Source organism: Convolutriloba macropyga, chromosome 10, assembly GCF_964194025.1.
Source record: "Convolutriloba macropyga chromosome 10, txConMacr16.3, whole genome shotgun sequence".
NCBI lineage: Eukaryota > Metazoa > Xenacoelomorpha > Acoela > Convolutidae > Convolutriloba > Convolutriloba macropyga.
The window spans coordinates 14,259,550-14,276,599 of NC_134477.1; the positions used below are offsets into that span (position 1 = coordinate 14,259,550).

Sequence of the window (17,050 nt, forward strand, 5' to 3'; positions counted from 1 at the left end):
TAATAATAATAATAATAATAATAATAATAATAATAGTAATAATAATAATAATAATAATAATAATAATAATAATAATAATAATAATAATAATAATAATAATAATAATAATAATAATAATAATAATAATAATAATAATAATAATAATAATAATAATAATAATATTAAATAATTTTGTTTCGTGCGTAATCGCAGCGGAACAGCATTAGGCTACTGCGGCCTGTTCTCAGCTGCCCTTTTTTTCTTATTATTCCCCACCTTTCAGACTGTTCTTTTAATTTGTCAATTCTCATATGATCGTGTATTGGTGTAATACAAGTTCTTCTATTTTGATAAAAGTGTAGTCTAAATTGAGGCGTTCTAAGTCGATGCACAGTCGTAAACTATCAAGCTTCTATATAGTTTTACTGTGTCGAAATCTATTCTCGGAGTAAAAGGATGTCTGTTTATAGCTTTTTAACAGTTTTTTAACATAGCCTATTTGACGTCAGTTTTAATTTGCACTCCCGTTGAGAAGTAACAAATTTTACTTGATTAATTTTGAGTCACTTTAAAAAAATGGGTTATTTCTTACAGATTGGGCGTGAAAAGTCTAATTTCTTTAAAAAATATTGCAATCAACAAACTGTATGGCAACAATACACTTTACAGCCATATATGGAATGAACGTCTTTTAACTTTAATCCCCTGTCAATTACCATTATTATCGTCTTTTAAGTCAAAGTATGAGAGAAAATATGCAAATGCGAGCTCATCAACGTAAAAATGAATGTTCAGCCTATGTGACTGAAAAATTCCATTAGCGCCGTGAACGAAACAAGCTTTCGCTGAAGAACAAAAAGATTTCATAAAGATTAAAAGCAATTTTGAACAACGTTGGGTTTACAGCGTGCTATGTTTCTCATTAAGAGAAGAAGAATGAGATTTTTACAGTTTCAAAGTGGTATAAATTTGAGAGCTTTTATGTGTTAGGGGATCATAAAGCTATCGACATTTTGAAGGATTTGCATCTGAGATTTACAGAAATGTTATAAAATATCTCATATAGTTATTACCATTTTCAAAGTGATAAACTAGGGTCTTTGAAGCCATTTAAGTTAACCAAGATTCATACGCGCGCTCTCTATTATATAAGAATACGCTGTTGTACGTAATAACCCAACCTCAAGAAAAAATCATTTCAAAGAACATAGCAGCAAGAATTCCGGAAACGCGACTCGAAATCTTAACCCTAAAAAGTACTGGCTCTTCAAATAGCTAACATCGCCTTGCAGAGCCAAAAAATCCAGCGAAAAAATAATCTTAAGTCAAACAAAAACAGAATATTTCGCCAAAATAAAGTATCATGAAAAATTAGGAAATTTCAAATAAATTTTTATATAGTACAACTACTCGTAGAAACAAAAAGCGTTGTTTCATTCAATTGAAACCGTTAATTTAACCACAAAAAATTAGCCAAGCCTTAATGAGCCCACAAACATCTCTACTTTCGAAAAAAAGGAGAACAAATAAGAAAAAAGAAAAAAAAATTATAAAATTACTCATTTTTTTGTCAAATTGCATAGAAAGAGACAACTTTGTACAAAAAATTTGTATTCTATGAAGTGAACAGAGCCTACAGGCATGAGGTTTTCATTCAATTGCCAAGAAAATGATTAAAACTATATAGTGGACCAGAAATTGCAAAAATAAACTCTAAATCGGCAAAACAATTGAAAAGCGTCAAACTAGCGTCAAATTCCCGTTATTTACAAAAAACTCTGAAAAGTATCAAAACAAGCGGAAAATTACCATTTTTGTCTACTGTAACCTGTTAGACATTATAAAAATAGCCGGCAGATTGCCGGAAAAGAGCCGCGATAGACGCTTGTGGCCGACCATGAATTGAAACAATCACAGAAATGAGATACAGATTGACCAGATTCTAATACTCTAGAATTAGAGCATATAATTTTGGCACTACTTAGATGCGCACAATTGATTTTTAACTAATAAATTTCCATAAAATTTAAAGTCCCATAAGTGAGTTTAGAAGTCATTTTTTGAGAGAGATGACACAAATTCTAACTGCAAAGATGTAGAAGTAACTGACTTCATTGAAGAAGTCAATTCCAAGAAGTCAGGGTAAGACGATACAAAAATCTGTTAGACGATAAAACAAATTAGGAGCGCAATAATAGGCGACTGGAATTGCTGACGCGGCTATTAAAAAAACTGAAACAAAAAAATTAGCTTGATAAAATCACGTGTATAAAAAAAACTCGCTTAGCGAAAGTTTTTTGACAGCTCTATTTATTGTTCTCTTTCAAAAGAAAGTATGAATAAAATAATCATTCTCTCATTTATCTGCTCTTTCACTTCGATCACTGAAATAATTTCTTCGAAATTACTTCAGTCTCTAAACTTCTCGAAACAACTCGTACAAAAACATCTGTTAAATCGGGAAAAAGTGGAAAATTTTAAGAACTTAAGAAAAATTTTTAAAAATTTAATTTTCTGCTACTTGTTTGTCAAAAATTTAAGAAAAAATGCTTGGTGACAAAAATCTGTGTTTAAATGGTAATAGAAATATGGCAGGAGCATTAAGCTTACCTTCATTTAGATCTAAAAACATTAAAAAACTATAAGGGTTCAAAATTTGCTATTACAGCCTTGAAATTGGAGAATTAGTTGAAAATTTTATATTTCATTTCAATTTTTATTTCAAGTTAGCATAAAACTCCCTTTAATTACCAAAACCTTCGAAGCGTAATCAAAAGCAACCTGAAAGTTACATTTTCAGTCTGAAATATTTGTTTAGAAATGGTAGAATTTTCAATAAACGAAAGAAAACAGCTTGAAAAGGCCGCACGTTAAACAAAAATTTTTGCTGGCTTAGCGAAAAATTTCTCACACCCACATTTCTTGCTCTAATTCAGAAAAAACCATGAACAAAAGAGCCACTCTCTTTTCTCTCCTCTTTTTTCTCCGCTCTTCGAATTTGTACACTAAAACAACATTTTCAAACTTTATTAACTCTCTGAAATTCCGGTTTCTTGATCGCTCTCACATAAAAAAAACAGAACACCGTAACGCCTCTTCGAGTTATAAGAGCATTGACGAAAATTCTCTGAGGAGATAAACACAATATCAAACGGTCTGTCTTTTTTGCATCTTTCGGCAGACTTTAATATAATTCAAGTATCTTAGATTTTATGAACCTTGTTAATTGTTTTCGTGAGCTGGCATCACGTACAAAAGATCAGCGGCAAAAAGTTTTAAAATGATTGGCGGATTGTCAGGAATTTTGCGGCATTGAAGAAAGCCTTGATTTTGTTGGAATATCTTGCCTCAAAAAGAACAAACTAAACCTCAAAAAATTCAACCAATTTAAGCAGTTGAAACTTTTTCAAAGGAGCAAAAAGTTGACAAATTTGGACTTTGAAACGTTTTGAAAAATATGGGTCCAGCAAGAATGGTGTTTAAAAGAGCAAAAAATGCAAAAATAATTTTTTAAAACAGTGAAATTTCATATGCAGAAAGCAAGTTGAAAACTGACTGAAGTTCTTTCTGTCTTCAGAGTTGTAAGCGCCAGTCTAGTAAAAAGAAAGCAATGAAGTCGTCCTCAGAAATTGAACTTCAAATTATATAGCCACATATTTTGATCACATCCAACAATTTGTTCAATATATTTCTCGAATGCTGTTCATCAAAATGTATATAACAAAAGGTCATTTGGCCATTATACGGCTGTCAAAAATCACTCTGAGGCCATAATTTCAAACCACTACTATGAATACTTTTGAAACAATTGACACATAATTTTGAAAGAATTGACAAATTGCTTAAAACTACCGTTTCTGCTACCATCATGTTCCCTCAATTACTCAATCTGCCTGCCTTAAACTTTAACTATCAAGCAAAATTAAATAATCAATTATTTCTGAATTTTTTTAGGTTTTCCTCTAAAATACTTAAGTATGTTGCTATGCCAATTTTATCAGCAAAAAAGTAAAATTGAAGCGTTGGAAACAGGAAAAATTGCAATGAAAAAAAATTCGAATTACAAAAACTTTTCCTAGAAACGATAGAGAGTGTTTTGTAGATTCCCGTTTTTTAGATTTAACTTTTTAGACCTTTTGATTAAAAATTCGTGTCAGAATTGTATTAATATAAGTTGTGAAATATTGTCGTAGCTCAATATTGAAACTGAAGCTACAACTTCATCATTACTAATAACTCTGGGCTGTTTCCCATTATGGGTCCGCAATAGGGAATGATTTCAATGAGGGGGTGGGGGATTGGTTATACGTTATAAGATCTCTAAGCTGACAGGACGGGGCTATAATTGTAACCCCCCATCTTGATCAACAACATTTTAAAAAATCTATGCTTTACTTCAAATCCGCGTTAAAAAAAAGAGAAAAACGTTTTTAATTTTTTCAAATATTTCAACATATTTGAGAGTTGGCAAAAAAGTGGGTATTTGCCAGACTGCACAGACTAAAAGTTTGGTATTAGCCGGAAGAATGGCGCGATCAAAAGTTTTTCCAGACCATTGAGTTGCTTCGCACCCAATCACACAGTCGGCGACCCAAATTGGTCTGGCCATTAGATGCCTCGGGTCGCAGGGACCTCATTCTGGAGTACTCTTATAGCAAACATGAATTGTAATGGCTAATCTCACGAACCGTTATCAGTGCAATAGGGAGAGATATAGCAACGATAGACGCTTGTGGCCAACCATATATTGAAACAACTAAAAAATGAGATACACATTGACCAGACTCTAATACTGAAGAATTAGGGCATTTAAGTTTGGCACTACTTAGATCGCACTATAGATTTTTAACTAGTAAATGTTCATAAAATTTAAAGTTCCATAAGTGAGTTCAGAAGTCATTTTTTTAGAGAGATGACACAAATTGTAACTGCAAAGATGTAGAAGTGACTGACTTTATTGATGAAGTCGATTCCAAGAAGTCAGGGTAAGACGATACAAAAATCTGTTAGACAATAAAAAACTTAGGAGCGCAATAATAGGCGACTGGATGTGCTGACGCGGCTATTAAAAAAACTGAAACAAAAAAATTAGCTTGAAAAGAAGCACATGTACAAAAAAATTCACTCGCTTAGCGAAAAATTTTTGACACCTCTCTTATTGTTCTCTTTCAAAGGAAAGAATGAATAAAATAATCACGCTCTCATTTATCTGCTTTTTCATTTCGATCACTGAAATAAATTTTTCAAAATTACTTCAGTCTCTAAACTTATGGAAACAACTCGAAGATGTCTTCTTCATGAAGGAGCCTATGGAATAACTAGTTTTTGGTGGCAATGAGCATCAAAAAAGTGAAAATAGTATCTTAGTTGAAATAAAAATTCACTAACAATAATTTGAACAAAAAAAACAAAATTTCAATTAATTTTTCAATTTGTACATTAACAAATACGCAAGGAAAACAAAATTTCAAGAAATCGATACAACTTCATTGCTCTTACAATTTGGGACTCGCCAAAATAAGTACGAAAACACCTGTACAATAGGGAAAAAGTGGAACTTAAGAGAAATTTTAAAAATTTTTTGCTACTTGTTTGTCAAAATTTAAAGAAAAAAAGCTTGGTGACAAAAAATCTGCGTTTAATTGGTTATGGAAATTCGGCAGAAGCATTAAGCTTACCTCCAGTTAGAAGTAAAAACAATAAGATACTATAACGGTTCAAAATTTGCTAATACAGCCTTGAAATCGGAGAATTAGTTGAAAAACCTTCAAATTAGCGTAAAACTCCCTTTAATTACCAAAACCTTCGAAGCGCTATCAAAAGCAACCTGAAAGTTACATTTTTAGTCTCAAATATTTGTTTAGAAATGGTAGAATTTTCAAAAAACGAAAAGCACAGCTTGAAAAAGCCGCACGTGAACAAAAAAATTTTGCTGGCTTAGCGAAAACCTTCTCAAACCCACATTTGTTGCTCTAATTCAGAAAAAGTCATGAACAAGAGAGCCAGTCTCTTTTTTTCTCATATTTTTTCTCCGCTCTTCGAATTTGTACACTAAAACAACATTTTCAAACTTTATTAACTCTCTGAAATTCCGGTTTTCTTGATCAATCTCACATAAAAAAAACAGAACACCGTAACGCCTCTTCGAGTTATAAGAGCATTGAAGAAAATTCTCTGAGGAGATAAATACAATATCAAACGGTCTGTCTTTTTTGCATCTTTCGGCAGACTTTAATATAATTCAAGTATCTTAGATTTTATGAACCTTGTTAATTGTTTTCGTGAGCTGGCATCACGCACAAAAGATCAGTGGCAAAAAGTTTTAAAATGATTGGCAGATTGTCAGGAATTTTGCGGCATTGAAGAAAGCCTTGATTTTGTTGGAATATCTTGCCTCAAAAAGAACAAACTAAACCTCAAAAAATTCAACCAATTTAAGCAGTTGAAACTTTTTCAAAGGAGCAAAAAGTTGACAAATTTGGACTTTGAAACGTTTTGAAAAATATGGGTCCAGCAAGAATGGTGTTTAAAAGAGCAAAAAATGCAAAAATAATTTTTTTAAAACAGTGAAATTCCATATGCAGAAAGCAAGTTGAAAACTGACTGAAGTTCTTTCTGTCTTCAGAGTTCTAAGCGCCAGTCAAGTAAAAAAAAAGCAATGAAGTCAAAATCAGAAACTGAACTTCAAATTGTATAACAAATGTGTTGATCACATCTATTAATTTGTTCAATATATCTCTCTACTTAAGTGCTATTTATCAAATTGTAATAAATAAAAGGCCATTTGGCCGTGATACGGCTGACAGAAGTCATTAGGAGGGCATAATTTTATGATTTGAATAATTTTAAACAATTGACAAATAATTTTGAAAGAAATGACAAAGTACTTTAAACTACCGTTTTTACTACCAGCATGTTTCCTCAACTACTCAATCAGCCTGCCTTAAGCTTTAACTATCTAGCAAAAATTAAATGATCAAGCAATCCTGAATTGTTTTAGGTTTTTCGTTCGAAAACATATAAGTATGCTGCAATTCCAATTTTATCAGCAAAAACGTCAAATTGAAGCGTTGAAAACAGGAAAAATTGCAATGAAAAAATAATTCGAATAACAAAAACTTTTCCTAGAAACGAGAGAGGGTGTTTTGTAGATTCCCCGTCTTTTGGATTTAACTTTTAGACCATTTCATTAAAATTCTTGTCAGAATTGTAATAATATAAGCTGTGAAATATTGCCGTAGCTCAACATTGAAATTAAAGCTACAACTTCATCATTACTACCAACTCAATAACAATACTGGGTTGTTTCCTATTATAGCTCCAGCAAAAGGGAATGATTTCGATGAGGGCGGGGGATTGGTTATACGTTATAAGATCTCTAAGCTGACAGGACGGGGCTATAACTGTAAGCCCCCAAACTTGATCGACAGATTTTTATAAAATCTATGCTTTATTTCAAATCCGCGTTAAAAAAAGAGAAAAACGTTTTTAATTATTTCAAATATTTCAACATATTTGAGAGTTGGCAAAAAAGTGGGTATTTGCCAGACTGCACAGACCAAAAATTTGGTATTAGCCGGAAAAAAGGTGCAAACAAAACTTATTCCAGACCATTGAGTTGCTTCGCACCAAATCACCCAGTCGGCGACCCAAATCGGTCTGGTTATTAGATGCCTCGGGTCGCAGAGACCTCATTCTGGAGTATTCTTATAGCAAACATGAAATGTAGTGGCTAATCTCATGAACCATTATCACTGTAACAGGGAGGTATATAGCCGCGATAGACGCTTGTGGCCAACCATGAATTGAAAAAACTAAAAAAATGAGATAAACATTGAGCAGACTCTAATACTCAAGAAATAGGGCATATAAGTTTGGCACTACGTAGATACGCACTATTGGTTTTTAACTAGCAAATGTTCATAAACTTTCGACTTCCATAAGTGAGTTCAGAAGTCATTTTTTAAAAGAGATGACACAAATTTTAACTGCAAAGATGTAGAAGTAACTGACTTCATTGAAGAAGTCAATTCCAAGAAGTCAGGGTAAGACGATACAAAAATCTGTTAGACAATGAAACAAACTAGGAACGCAATAATAGGCGACTGGAATTGCTGACGCGGCTATTAAAAAAACTGAAACAAAAAAATTAGCTTGATAAAATCACGTGTACAAAAAAAATACTCGCTTAGCGAAAGTTTTTTGACAGCTCTATTTATTGTTCTCTTTCAAAAGAAAGTATAAAAAAAATAATCATTCTCTCATTTATCTGCTCCTTCACTTCGATCACTGAAATAATTTCTTCAAAATTACTTCAGTCTCTAAACTTCTGGAAACAGCTCGTACAAAAACATCTGTAAAATCGGGAAAAAGTGGAAAATTTTAAGAACTTAAGAAAAATTATAAAAAATTTTCTGCTACTTGTTTGTCAAAATTTAAGAAAAAAACGCTTGGTGACAAAAATCTGTGTTTAATTGGTAATAGAAATTGGGCAGGAGCAGTAAGCTTACCTTCATTTAGAAGTAAAAATATAAAATATTTTAATGGTTCAAAAATTGCTAATACAGCCTTGAAATCGGAGAATTAGTTGAAAAATCTTCAAGTTAGCGTAAAGCTCCTTTTAATTACCAAAACCTTCGAAGCGCTATCAAAAACAACCTGAAAGTTACATTTTTAGTCTGAAATATTTGTTTAGAAGTCGTAGAATTTTCGAAAAACGAAAAAAAAAACAGTTTGAAAAGCCGTGTGTGAACAAAAAAAATTTCTTGCTTGCTTAGCGAAAACTTTCTCACACCCACCTTTCATGCTCTAATTCAGGAAAAGTCAAGAACAAAAGAACCACTCTCTTTTTTCTATGCTCTTCTAAATTGTACACTGAAACAACGTTTCCAAACTTTATTAACTCTCTGAACTTCCGGTTTTCTTGATCGCTCTCATATAAAAAACAAAACACCGTAACGCCTCTTCGAGTTATAAGAACATTGAGGAGATTCTCTGAGGAGATGAATACACTATCAAATTGTTTGTATTTTTTGCATCCTTCTGCAGACTTTAATATAATTCAAATATCTTAGTTTTTTATGAACCTTGTATATTGTTCTCGTGAGCTGGCATCACATGCAAAAGATCAGCGGCAAAAAGTTTCAAATTGATTGGCGGACTGTCAGGCATTGAAAAAAGCGTTAAGTTTGTTGGATTATCCTGCCTCAAAAAGAACAAACTAAACCTCAAAAATTCAACCAATTTAAGCAGTTAAAAATTTTTCTAAGGAGGAAAAAGTTGACAAATTTGGGCTTTGAAACGTTATGAAAAATATGGGTCCATCAAGCAGAGTGTTTAAACGAGCAAATTATGTTACAAACGTTTTTTCAAACAATAGTAAAATTTCATATGCAGAAAGCAAGTTGAAAACTGACTGAAGTTCTTTCTGTCTTCAGAGTTCTAAGCGCCAGTCAAGTAAAAAAAAGCAATGAAGTCATCCTAAGATGTCTGAACTTCAAACTACATAACCAAAAGTTTTGATCAAATCTATTATTTTGTTCAATATATATCTCTACTTACAATGCTATTTATCAAATTGTGTTTAATGAAAGGCCATTTGGCCTTGATACGGCTGACAAAAGTCACTAGGAGGGCATAATTTTATTATTTGAATAATTTTGAAACAATTGACAAATAATTTTGAAAGAAATGACGAAGACCTTAGAACTACCGTTTTCGCTATCAACATTTTCCCTCAGATACTCAAATCGTCTGCCGTTAACTTTAACTATCTACAAAAAATTAAATGATCATACAATCCTGAAATTTTTAGAATTTTTTAGGTTTTTCTTTCGAAAATACTTAAGTTTGTTGCTACGCCAATTTTATTAGCAAAAATTGAAATTGAAGAGTTGAAAACCAAAAAAATTTGCAGAAAAAAAATAATTCGAGTAACAGAAACTTTTCCTAGAAACGAAAAAGTGTTTTTTGTAGATTCAGGTCTTTTAGTTTTAGCTTTTTAGAACTTTTGATTAAAAATTCGCGTCAGAATTGTATAGTTGTGAAATATTGTCGTAGCTCAATATTGAAACTGAAGATACAAAATCATCATTACCAACAACTCTATAACAATATTTGGCTGTTTCACATTATAGGTCCGCAATAGGGAATGATTTCGATGAGGGGTTTGTGGATTGGTTATACGTTATAAGATCTCTAAGCTGGCAGGACGGGGCTATAATTGTAACCCCCCATCTTGATCGACAATTTAAAAAATCTATGCTTCACTTCAAATCCGCAATTAAAAAAAGAAAAAACGTTTTTAATTTTTTCAAACATTTCAACATATTTGAGAATTGGCGAAAAAGTGGGTATTTGCCAGACTGCACAGACCAAAAATTTGGTATAAGCAGGAAGAAAGGCGCGAACAAAAGTTTTTCCAGGCCATTGAGTTGCCTCGCATGCTATCACCCAGTCGGCGACCCAAATCGGTCTGGCCATTAGATGACTCGGCTCGCAAGGACCTCATTCTGGAGCTCAAAGGACCTCAAAAAGAACAAACTAAACCTCAAAAATTCAACCAATTTAAGCAGTTAAAAATTTTTCTAAGGAGGAAAAAGTTGACAAATTTGGGCTTTGAAACGTTCTGAAAAATATGGGTCCATCAAGCAGAGTGTTTAAACGAGCAAATTATGTTACAAACGTTTTTTCAAAAAATAGTAAAATTTCATGTGCAGAAAGCAAGTTGAAAACTGACTGAAGTTCTTTCTGTCTTCAGAGTTCTAAGCGCCAGTCAAGTAAAAAAAAGCAATGAAGTCATCCTAAGATGTCTGAACTTCAAACTACATAACCAAAAGTTTTGATCAAATCTATTATTTTGTTCAATATATATCTCTACTTACAATGCTATTTATCAAGTTGTGTTTAATGAAAGGCCATTTGGCCGTGATACGGCTGACAAAAGTCACTAGGAGGGCATAATTTTATTATTTGAATAATTTTGAAACAATTGACAAATAATTTTGAAAGAAATGACGAAGACCTTAGAACTACCGTTTTCGCTATCAACATTTTCCCTCAGATACTCAATTTTAACTTTAACTATCTACAAAAAATTAAATGATCATACAATCCTGAAATTTTTAGAATTTTTTAGGTTTTTCTTTCGAAAATACTTAAGTTTGTTGCTACGCCAATTTTATTAGCAAAAATTGAAATTGAAGAGTTGAAAACCAAACAAATTTGCAGAGAAAAAATAATTCGAATAACAGAAATTTTTCCTAGAAACGAAAAAGTGTTTTTTGTAGATTCAGGTCTTTTAGTTTTAGCTTTTTAGAACTTTTGATTAAAAATTCGCGTCAGAATTGTATAGTTGTGAAATATTGTCGTAGCTCAATATTGAAACTGAAGATACAAATTCATCATTACCAAAAACTCTATAACAATATTTGGCTGTTTCACATTATAGGTCCGCAATAGGGAATGATTTCGATGAGGGGTTTGTGGATTGGTTATACGTTATAAGATCTTTAAGCTGGCAGGACGGGGCTATAATTGTAACCCCCCATCTTGATCGACAATTTAAAAAATCTATGCTTCTTTTTAAATCCGCAATTAAAAAAAGAAAAAACGTTTTTAATTTTTTCAAACATTTCAACATATTTGAGAATTGGCGAAAAAGTGGGTATTTGCCAGACTGCACAGACCAAAAATTTGGTATAAGCAGGAAGAAAGGCGCGAACAAAAGTTTTTCCAGACCATTGAGTTGCCTCGCATGCTATCACCCAGTCGGCGACCCAAATCGGTCTGGCCGTTAGATGACTCGGCTCGCAAGGACCTCATTCTGGAAAATTCTTACAGCAAACATGAATTGTAGTGGCTAATCTCACGAACCATTATCAGTGTAATAAGGAGGTATATAGCCGCGATAGACGCTTGTGGCCAACCATGAATTGAAACAAATAAAAAAGAGATACACATTGACCAGACTCTAATACTCAAGAATTAGGGCATTTAAGTTTGGCACTACTTAGATCGCACTATAGGTTTTTAACTAGTAAATGTTCATAAAATTTAAAGTTCCATAAGTGAGTTCAGAATTCTTTTTTTTAGTGAGGTAACACAAATTTTAACTGCAAAGAAGTAGAAGTCACTGAATTCATTGACAAAGTCAATTTCAAGAAGTCAAGGTAAGACGATACAAAAATCTGTAAGACGATAAAAAAAATTAGGAGCGCAATAATAGGCACCTGGAAATGCTGACTCGGCTATTAAAAAACACTTTTCAAAATTACTTCAGGCTCAAAACTTCTGGAAACAACCCAAAGATGTCTTTTTCATGAACGACCCTATGGAATAACTAGTGTTTGGTGGCAATGAGCATCAAAAAATGAAAAGAGTATCTTAGTAGAAAAAAAAATCACTAACAAAAATTTGAACAAAAAAAACAAAATTTCAATTAATTTTTCGATTTTATACATTAACAAATACACAGGGAAAACAAAATTTCTTGAAATTGATACAACTTCCATGCTCTCACAAATTAGGACTCGCCAGAATAAGTACAAAAACACCTGTAAAATTAGGAAAAAAATGGAAAACTGTAAGAACTTAAGAAAAACTTTCAATAACTTTCTGCTCCTTGTTTGTCGAAATTTTAGGAAAAAAGCTTGGTGACAAAATATCTGTGTTTAATTGGTAATAGAAATTGGGCAGGAGCATTGAGCTAACCTTCAGTTAGAAGTAAAAACAATAAAATGATATAATGGATAAATTATTCCTAATACAGCCTTCAAATATTGCTAATACAGCCTAAAAAACCTTCAAGTTAGCGTAAAACTCCCTTTAATTAACAAAACATTCGAAGCGCTATCAAAAGCAACCTGAAAGTTACATTTTTAGTCTGAAATATTTGTGTAGAAACGGTAGAATTTTCAAAAAACAAAAAAAAACAGCTTGAAAAAGCCGCACGTGAACAAAGAAAATTTGCTTGCTTTGCGAAAACTTTCTCACCCAAACATTTCTTGCTCTAAATCAGAAAAAGTCATGAACAAAAACACCACTTTATTTTTTCTCCGCTCTTCAAATTTGTGCACTGACACATCGTTTTCAAATTTTATTAACTCTCTGAAATTCCGGTTTTCTTGATCGCTCTCTTATAAAGAAACAGAACACCGTAACGCCTATTCAAGTCATAAAAACATTGAAGAAAAATTCTCTGAAGAGATAAATACAATATTAAATTGTCTGGAAATTTTGCAACTTTTGGCAGACTTTAATATAATTCAAATATCTTAGCTTTGTATGAACCTTGTTTATTGTTTTCGTGAGCTGGCATTACTAACAAAAAATCAGCGGTAAAAAGTTCTAAAATCATTGGCGGATTGTCCGGAATTTTGAAGCATTGAAAAAAACATTGTTTTTATTGGAATATACTCAAAAATAACAGACTAAGCATCAAAAGTTTCAACGAACTTAAGCAGTTAAAATTTTTTCCAAGAAGCAAAAAGTTGACAAATTTGGGCTTTAAAAATTTTTGAAAAATAGCGGTTCCGCAAGAATGGTGTTTAAAAAGAGCAGAAAATGCTGAAATACATTTTTTTATTAACAGTAAAAATTCATATGCAGGAAGCAAGTTGAAAACTGACTGAAGTTCCTCTGTCTTCAGATTTGTAAGCGCCAGTCATCTGAAAAAAGCAATGAAGTCATCCTCAGAAATTGAATTTCAAATTCTATAACCAAATGTTTTGATCACATCTAGTATTTTGTTCAATATATCTCTCTACTTACAATGCTGTTTGTCAAATTGTATATAATAAAAGGTCATTTGGCCGTGCTACGGCTGACAAAAGTCACTAGGAGGGCATAATTTTATACATTGAATGATTTTGAAACAATTGACAAATAATTTTGAAAAAATTGACAAAGTGCTTAAAACTACCGTTTTTGCTACCATCATGTTCCCTGAAGTACTCATTGTGCCTGCCTTAAACTTTAACTATCAAGCAAAAATTGAATGATCAAACAGTCCTGAAATTTTTTTTAGGTTTTTCTTTCGAAAATACTAAAGTGTGTTGCTACGCCAATTTCATCAATAAGAAAGTGGAATTAAAGCGTTGAAAACAAAAGAAATTGAAATTAAAAAATAATTCGAATAACAGAAACTTTTCTTAGAAACGAAAGAGAGAGTTTTGTAGATTCAGGCCTTTTAGATTTAGCTTTTTAGAATTTTGATTAAGAATTCTTGTCAGAATTGTATTAATATAAGTTTTGAAATATTGTCGTAGCTCAATATTGAAATTGAAGCTACAACTTCATCATTATTATAACAACTTTATAACAATATTGGGTTGTTTCCTATTATAGCTCCAGCAATTGGGAATGATTTCCATGAGGGCGCGGGGATTGGTTATACGTTATAAGACCTCTAAGCTGACAGGACGGGGCTATAATGGTAACCACCCCAAATTTGATCGAAACATTTTAATAAATCTATGCTTTACTTCGAATCCGCGTTTAAAAAAAGAGAAAAAGTGGAAAATTGTTAGAACTTGTTCGTGTGAACAAAAAAAATTCTTGCTTGTTTAGCAAAAACTTTCTCACACCCACTTTTCATGCTCTAACTCAGGAAAAGTCATGAACAAAAGAACCACTCTCTTTTTTCTCCGCTCTTCGAGTTTGTACACTGAATCAACGTTTCCAAACTTTATTAACTCTCTGAACTTCCGGTTTTCTTGATCGCTCTCATATAAAAAAAACAAAACACCGTAACGCTTCTTCAAGTCATAAGAACATCGAAGAAAATTCTCTGAGGGGATAAATACAATATCAAATTGTCTGTATTTTTTGCATCCTTCTGCAGACTTTAATATAATTCAAATATCTTAGTTTTTTATGAACCTTGTTTATTGTTTTCGTGAGCTGGCATCACATGCAAAAGATCAGCGGCAAAAAGTTTTAAATTGATTGGCGGACTGTCAGGCATTGAAAAAAGCGTTAAGTTTGTTGGAATATCCTGCCTCAAAAAGAACAAACTAAACCTCAAAAATTCAACCAATTTAAGCAGTTAAAAATTTTTCTAAGGAGGAAAAAGTTGACAAATTTGGGCTTTGAAACGTTATGAAAAATATGGGTCCATCAAGCAGAGTGTTTAAACGAGCAAATTATGTTACAAACGTTTTTTCAAACTATAAAAAAATTTCATATGCAGAAAGCAAGTTGAAAACTGACTGAAGTTCTTTCTGTCTTCAGAGTTGTAAGCGCCAGTCAAGTAAAGAGAAAGCAATGAAGTCATCCTCAGAAGTTGAACTTCAAATTATATAACCAAATATTTTGATCACATCCAACAATTTGTTCAATATATCTCTCGAATGCTGTTCATCAAAATGTATATAACAAAAAGTCATTTGGCCATTATACGGCTGTCAAAAATCACTATGAGGGCATAATTTCAAACCACTACTATGAATACTTTTGAAACAATTGAAACATAATTTTGAAAGAATTGACAAATTGCTTAAAACTACCGTTTTTGCTACCATCATGTTCCCTCAATTACTCAATCTGCCTGCCTTAAACTTTAGCTAACAAGCAAAAATTAAATAATCAATTATTTCTGATTTTTTTTAGGTTTTTCTCTAAAATACTTAAGTATGTTGCTATGCCAATTTTATCAGCAAAAAAGTAAAATTGAAGCGTTGGAAACAAGAAAAATTGCAATGAAAAAATAATTCGAATTACAAAAACCTTTCCTAGAAACGATAGAGAGTGTTTTGTAGATTCCCGTCTTTTAGATTTAACTTTTTAGACCTTTTGATTAAAAATTCGTGTCAGAATTGTATTAATATAAGTTGTGAAATATTGCCGTAGCTGAATATTGAAATTGAAGCTACAACTTCATCATTTCTAACAACTCTATAACAATACTGGGCTGTTTCCCATTATGGGTCCGCAATAGGGAATGATTTTGATGAGGGAGGGGGGATTGGTTATACGTAATAAGATCTCTAAGCTGACATGACGGGGCTGTAATGGTAAATACCCCAATTCTGATCGACATTTTAATAACTCGCTGCGCTTTACTTCGAAGCCGTGTTTTAACAAAAAAAAAGAAAAACTTTTTTACCTCATTCAAATATTTCATCAGAAATGATTCTTTTAGCTCTCCGCTATAGACTATGGCCAACTATAAATTACATTTCAACATATTTGAGAATTGGCAAAAAAAATTTTGCCAGACTGAACAGACCAAAATTTTGGTATTAGCCGGAAGGAAGACGCGAACAGAAGTTTTTCCAGACCATTGAGTTGCTTCGCACCCTATCACCCAGTCGGCGACCCAAATCGGTCTGGCCAACACCTGCCTTGGACGCAGGGGCCTCATTCTGGAGTATGCTTATAGCAAACATGAATTGTAGTGGCTAATCTCACGAATCATTATCAGTGCAATAGGGAGGTTCCTTTTTGACTTATGATGAAATAATTTGTGTAACGTACATTTTGATGACAATTTGACTAACAGCAGGTAGAGCGAAGAAGGAGATAGCGAATACTGAGAAGATGGAAGCCACCACTTTTCCCATCCAGGTGCGGGGTACTATGTCTCCATACCCGATTGTCGTCACAGTTGTCTGAAACCATCAATATACAATTGAAACGTAATTATGATATGAGTATTTAAAACACGCATGTGCATGTTATACAACGCCGAAAGTCAATAGCTTCGAAATTCCTTTGGCTGGCATTGAAATTTCTGTCATTTAAAAATTTGAGAGTCGAGGTCTCAAAAACGATTACTCAACTCTGCAGAAAATTTTTCGAAATTATGACTGCCATCTGCGATTCGAGTGTGATGGCGCTACATCGTTCTGAGTGACTTCAAGAGAGTCATGTTGTCCGAACAAAATTTCCAGTTGCTCAAAAGGAAACGAACAATATTGGGATCTCGGCTTTCACCCAGACCTTAAAGCAAGATTATATCAGTACTGAGAGACTAAATACTAGTTTTCATTCGTTTTTCAGTACGGGGCAAATTAAATTATACTTCTTACAAGTTATCATCGTTATAAGAGGGCTTTAAACCTGTTCATAG

General features: G+C 32.6%; 1 protein-coding gene across 4 annotated transcripts in view; it reads right to left on the minus strand.

Annotated features, from left to right (window-relative positions):
• LOC142348676 (potassium voltage-gated channel subfamily KQT member 1-like) overlaps positions 1–17,050 on the minus strand; it is a 103,271-nt gene that overhangs the window by 34,200 nt on the left and 52,021 nt on the right. For all 4 annotated transcript variants that reach the window (XM_075400115.1, XM_075400113.1, XM_075400114.1 and 1 more), the window contains exon 9: positions 16,479–16,589. In XM_075400115.1, the coding sequence (XP_075256230.1) occupies positions 16,479–16,589 (111 nt within the window). The remainder of the gene's footprint in view (positions 1–16,478; positions 16,590–17,050) is intronic.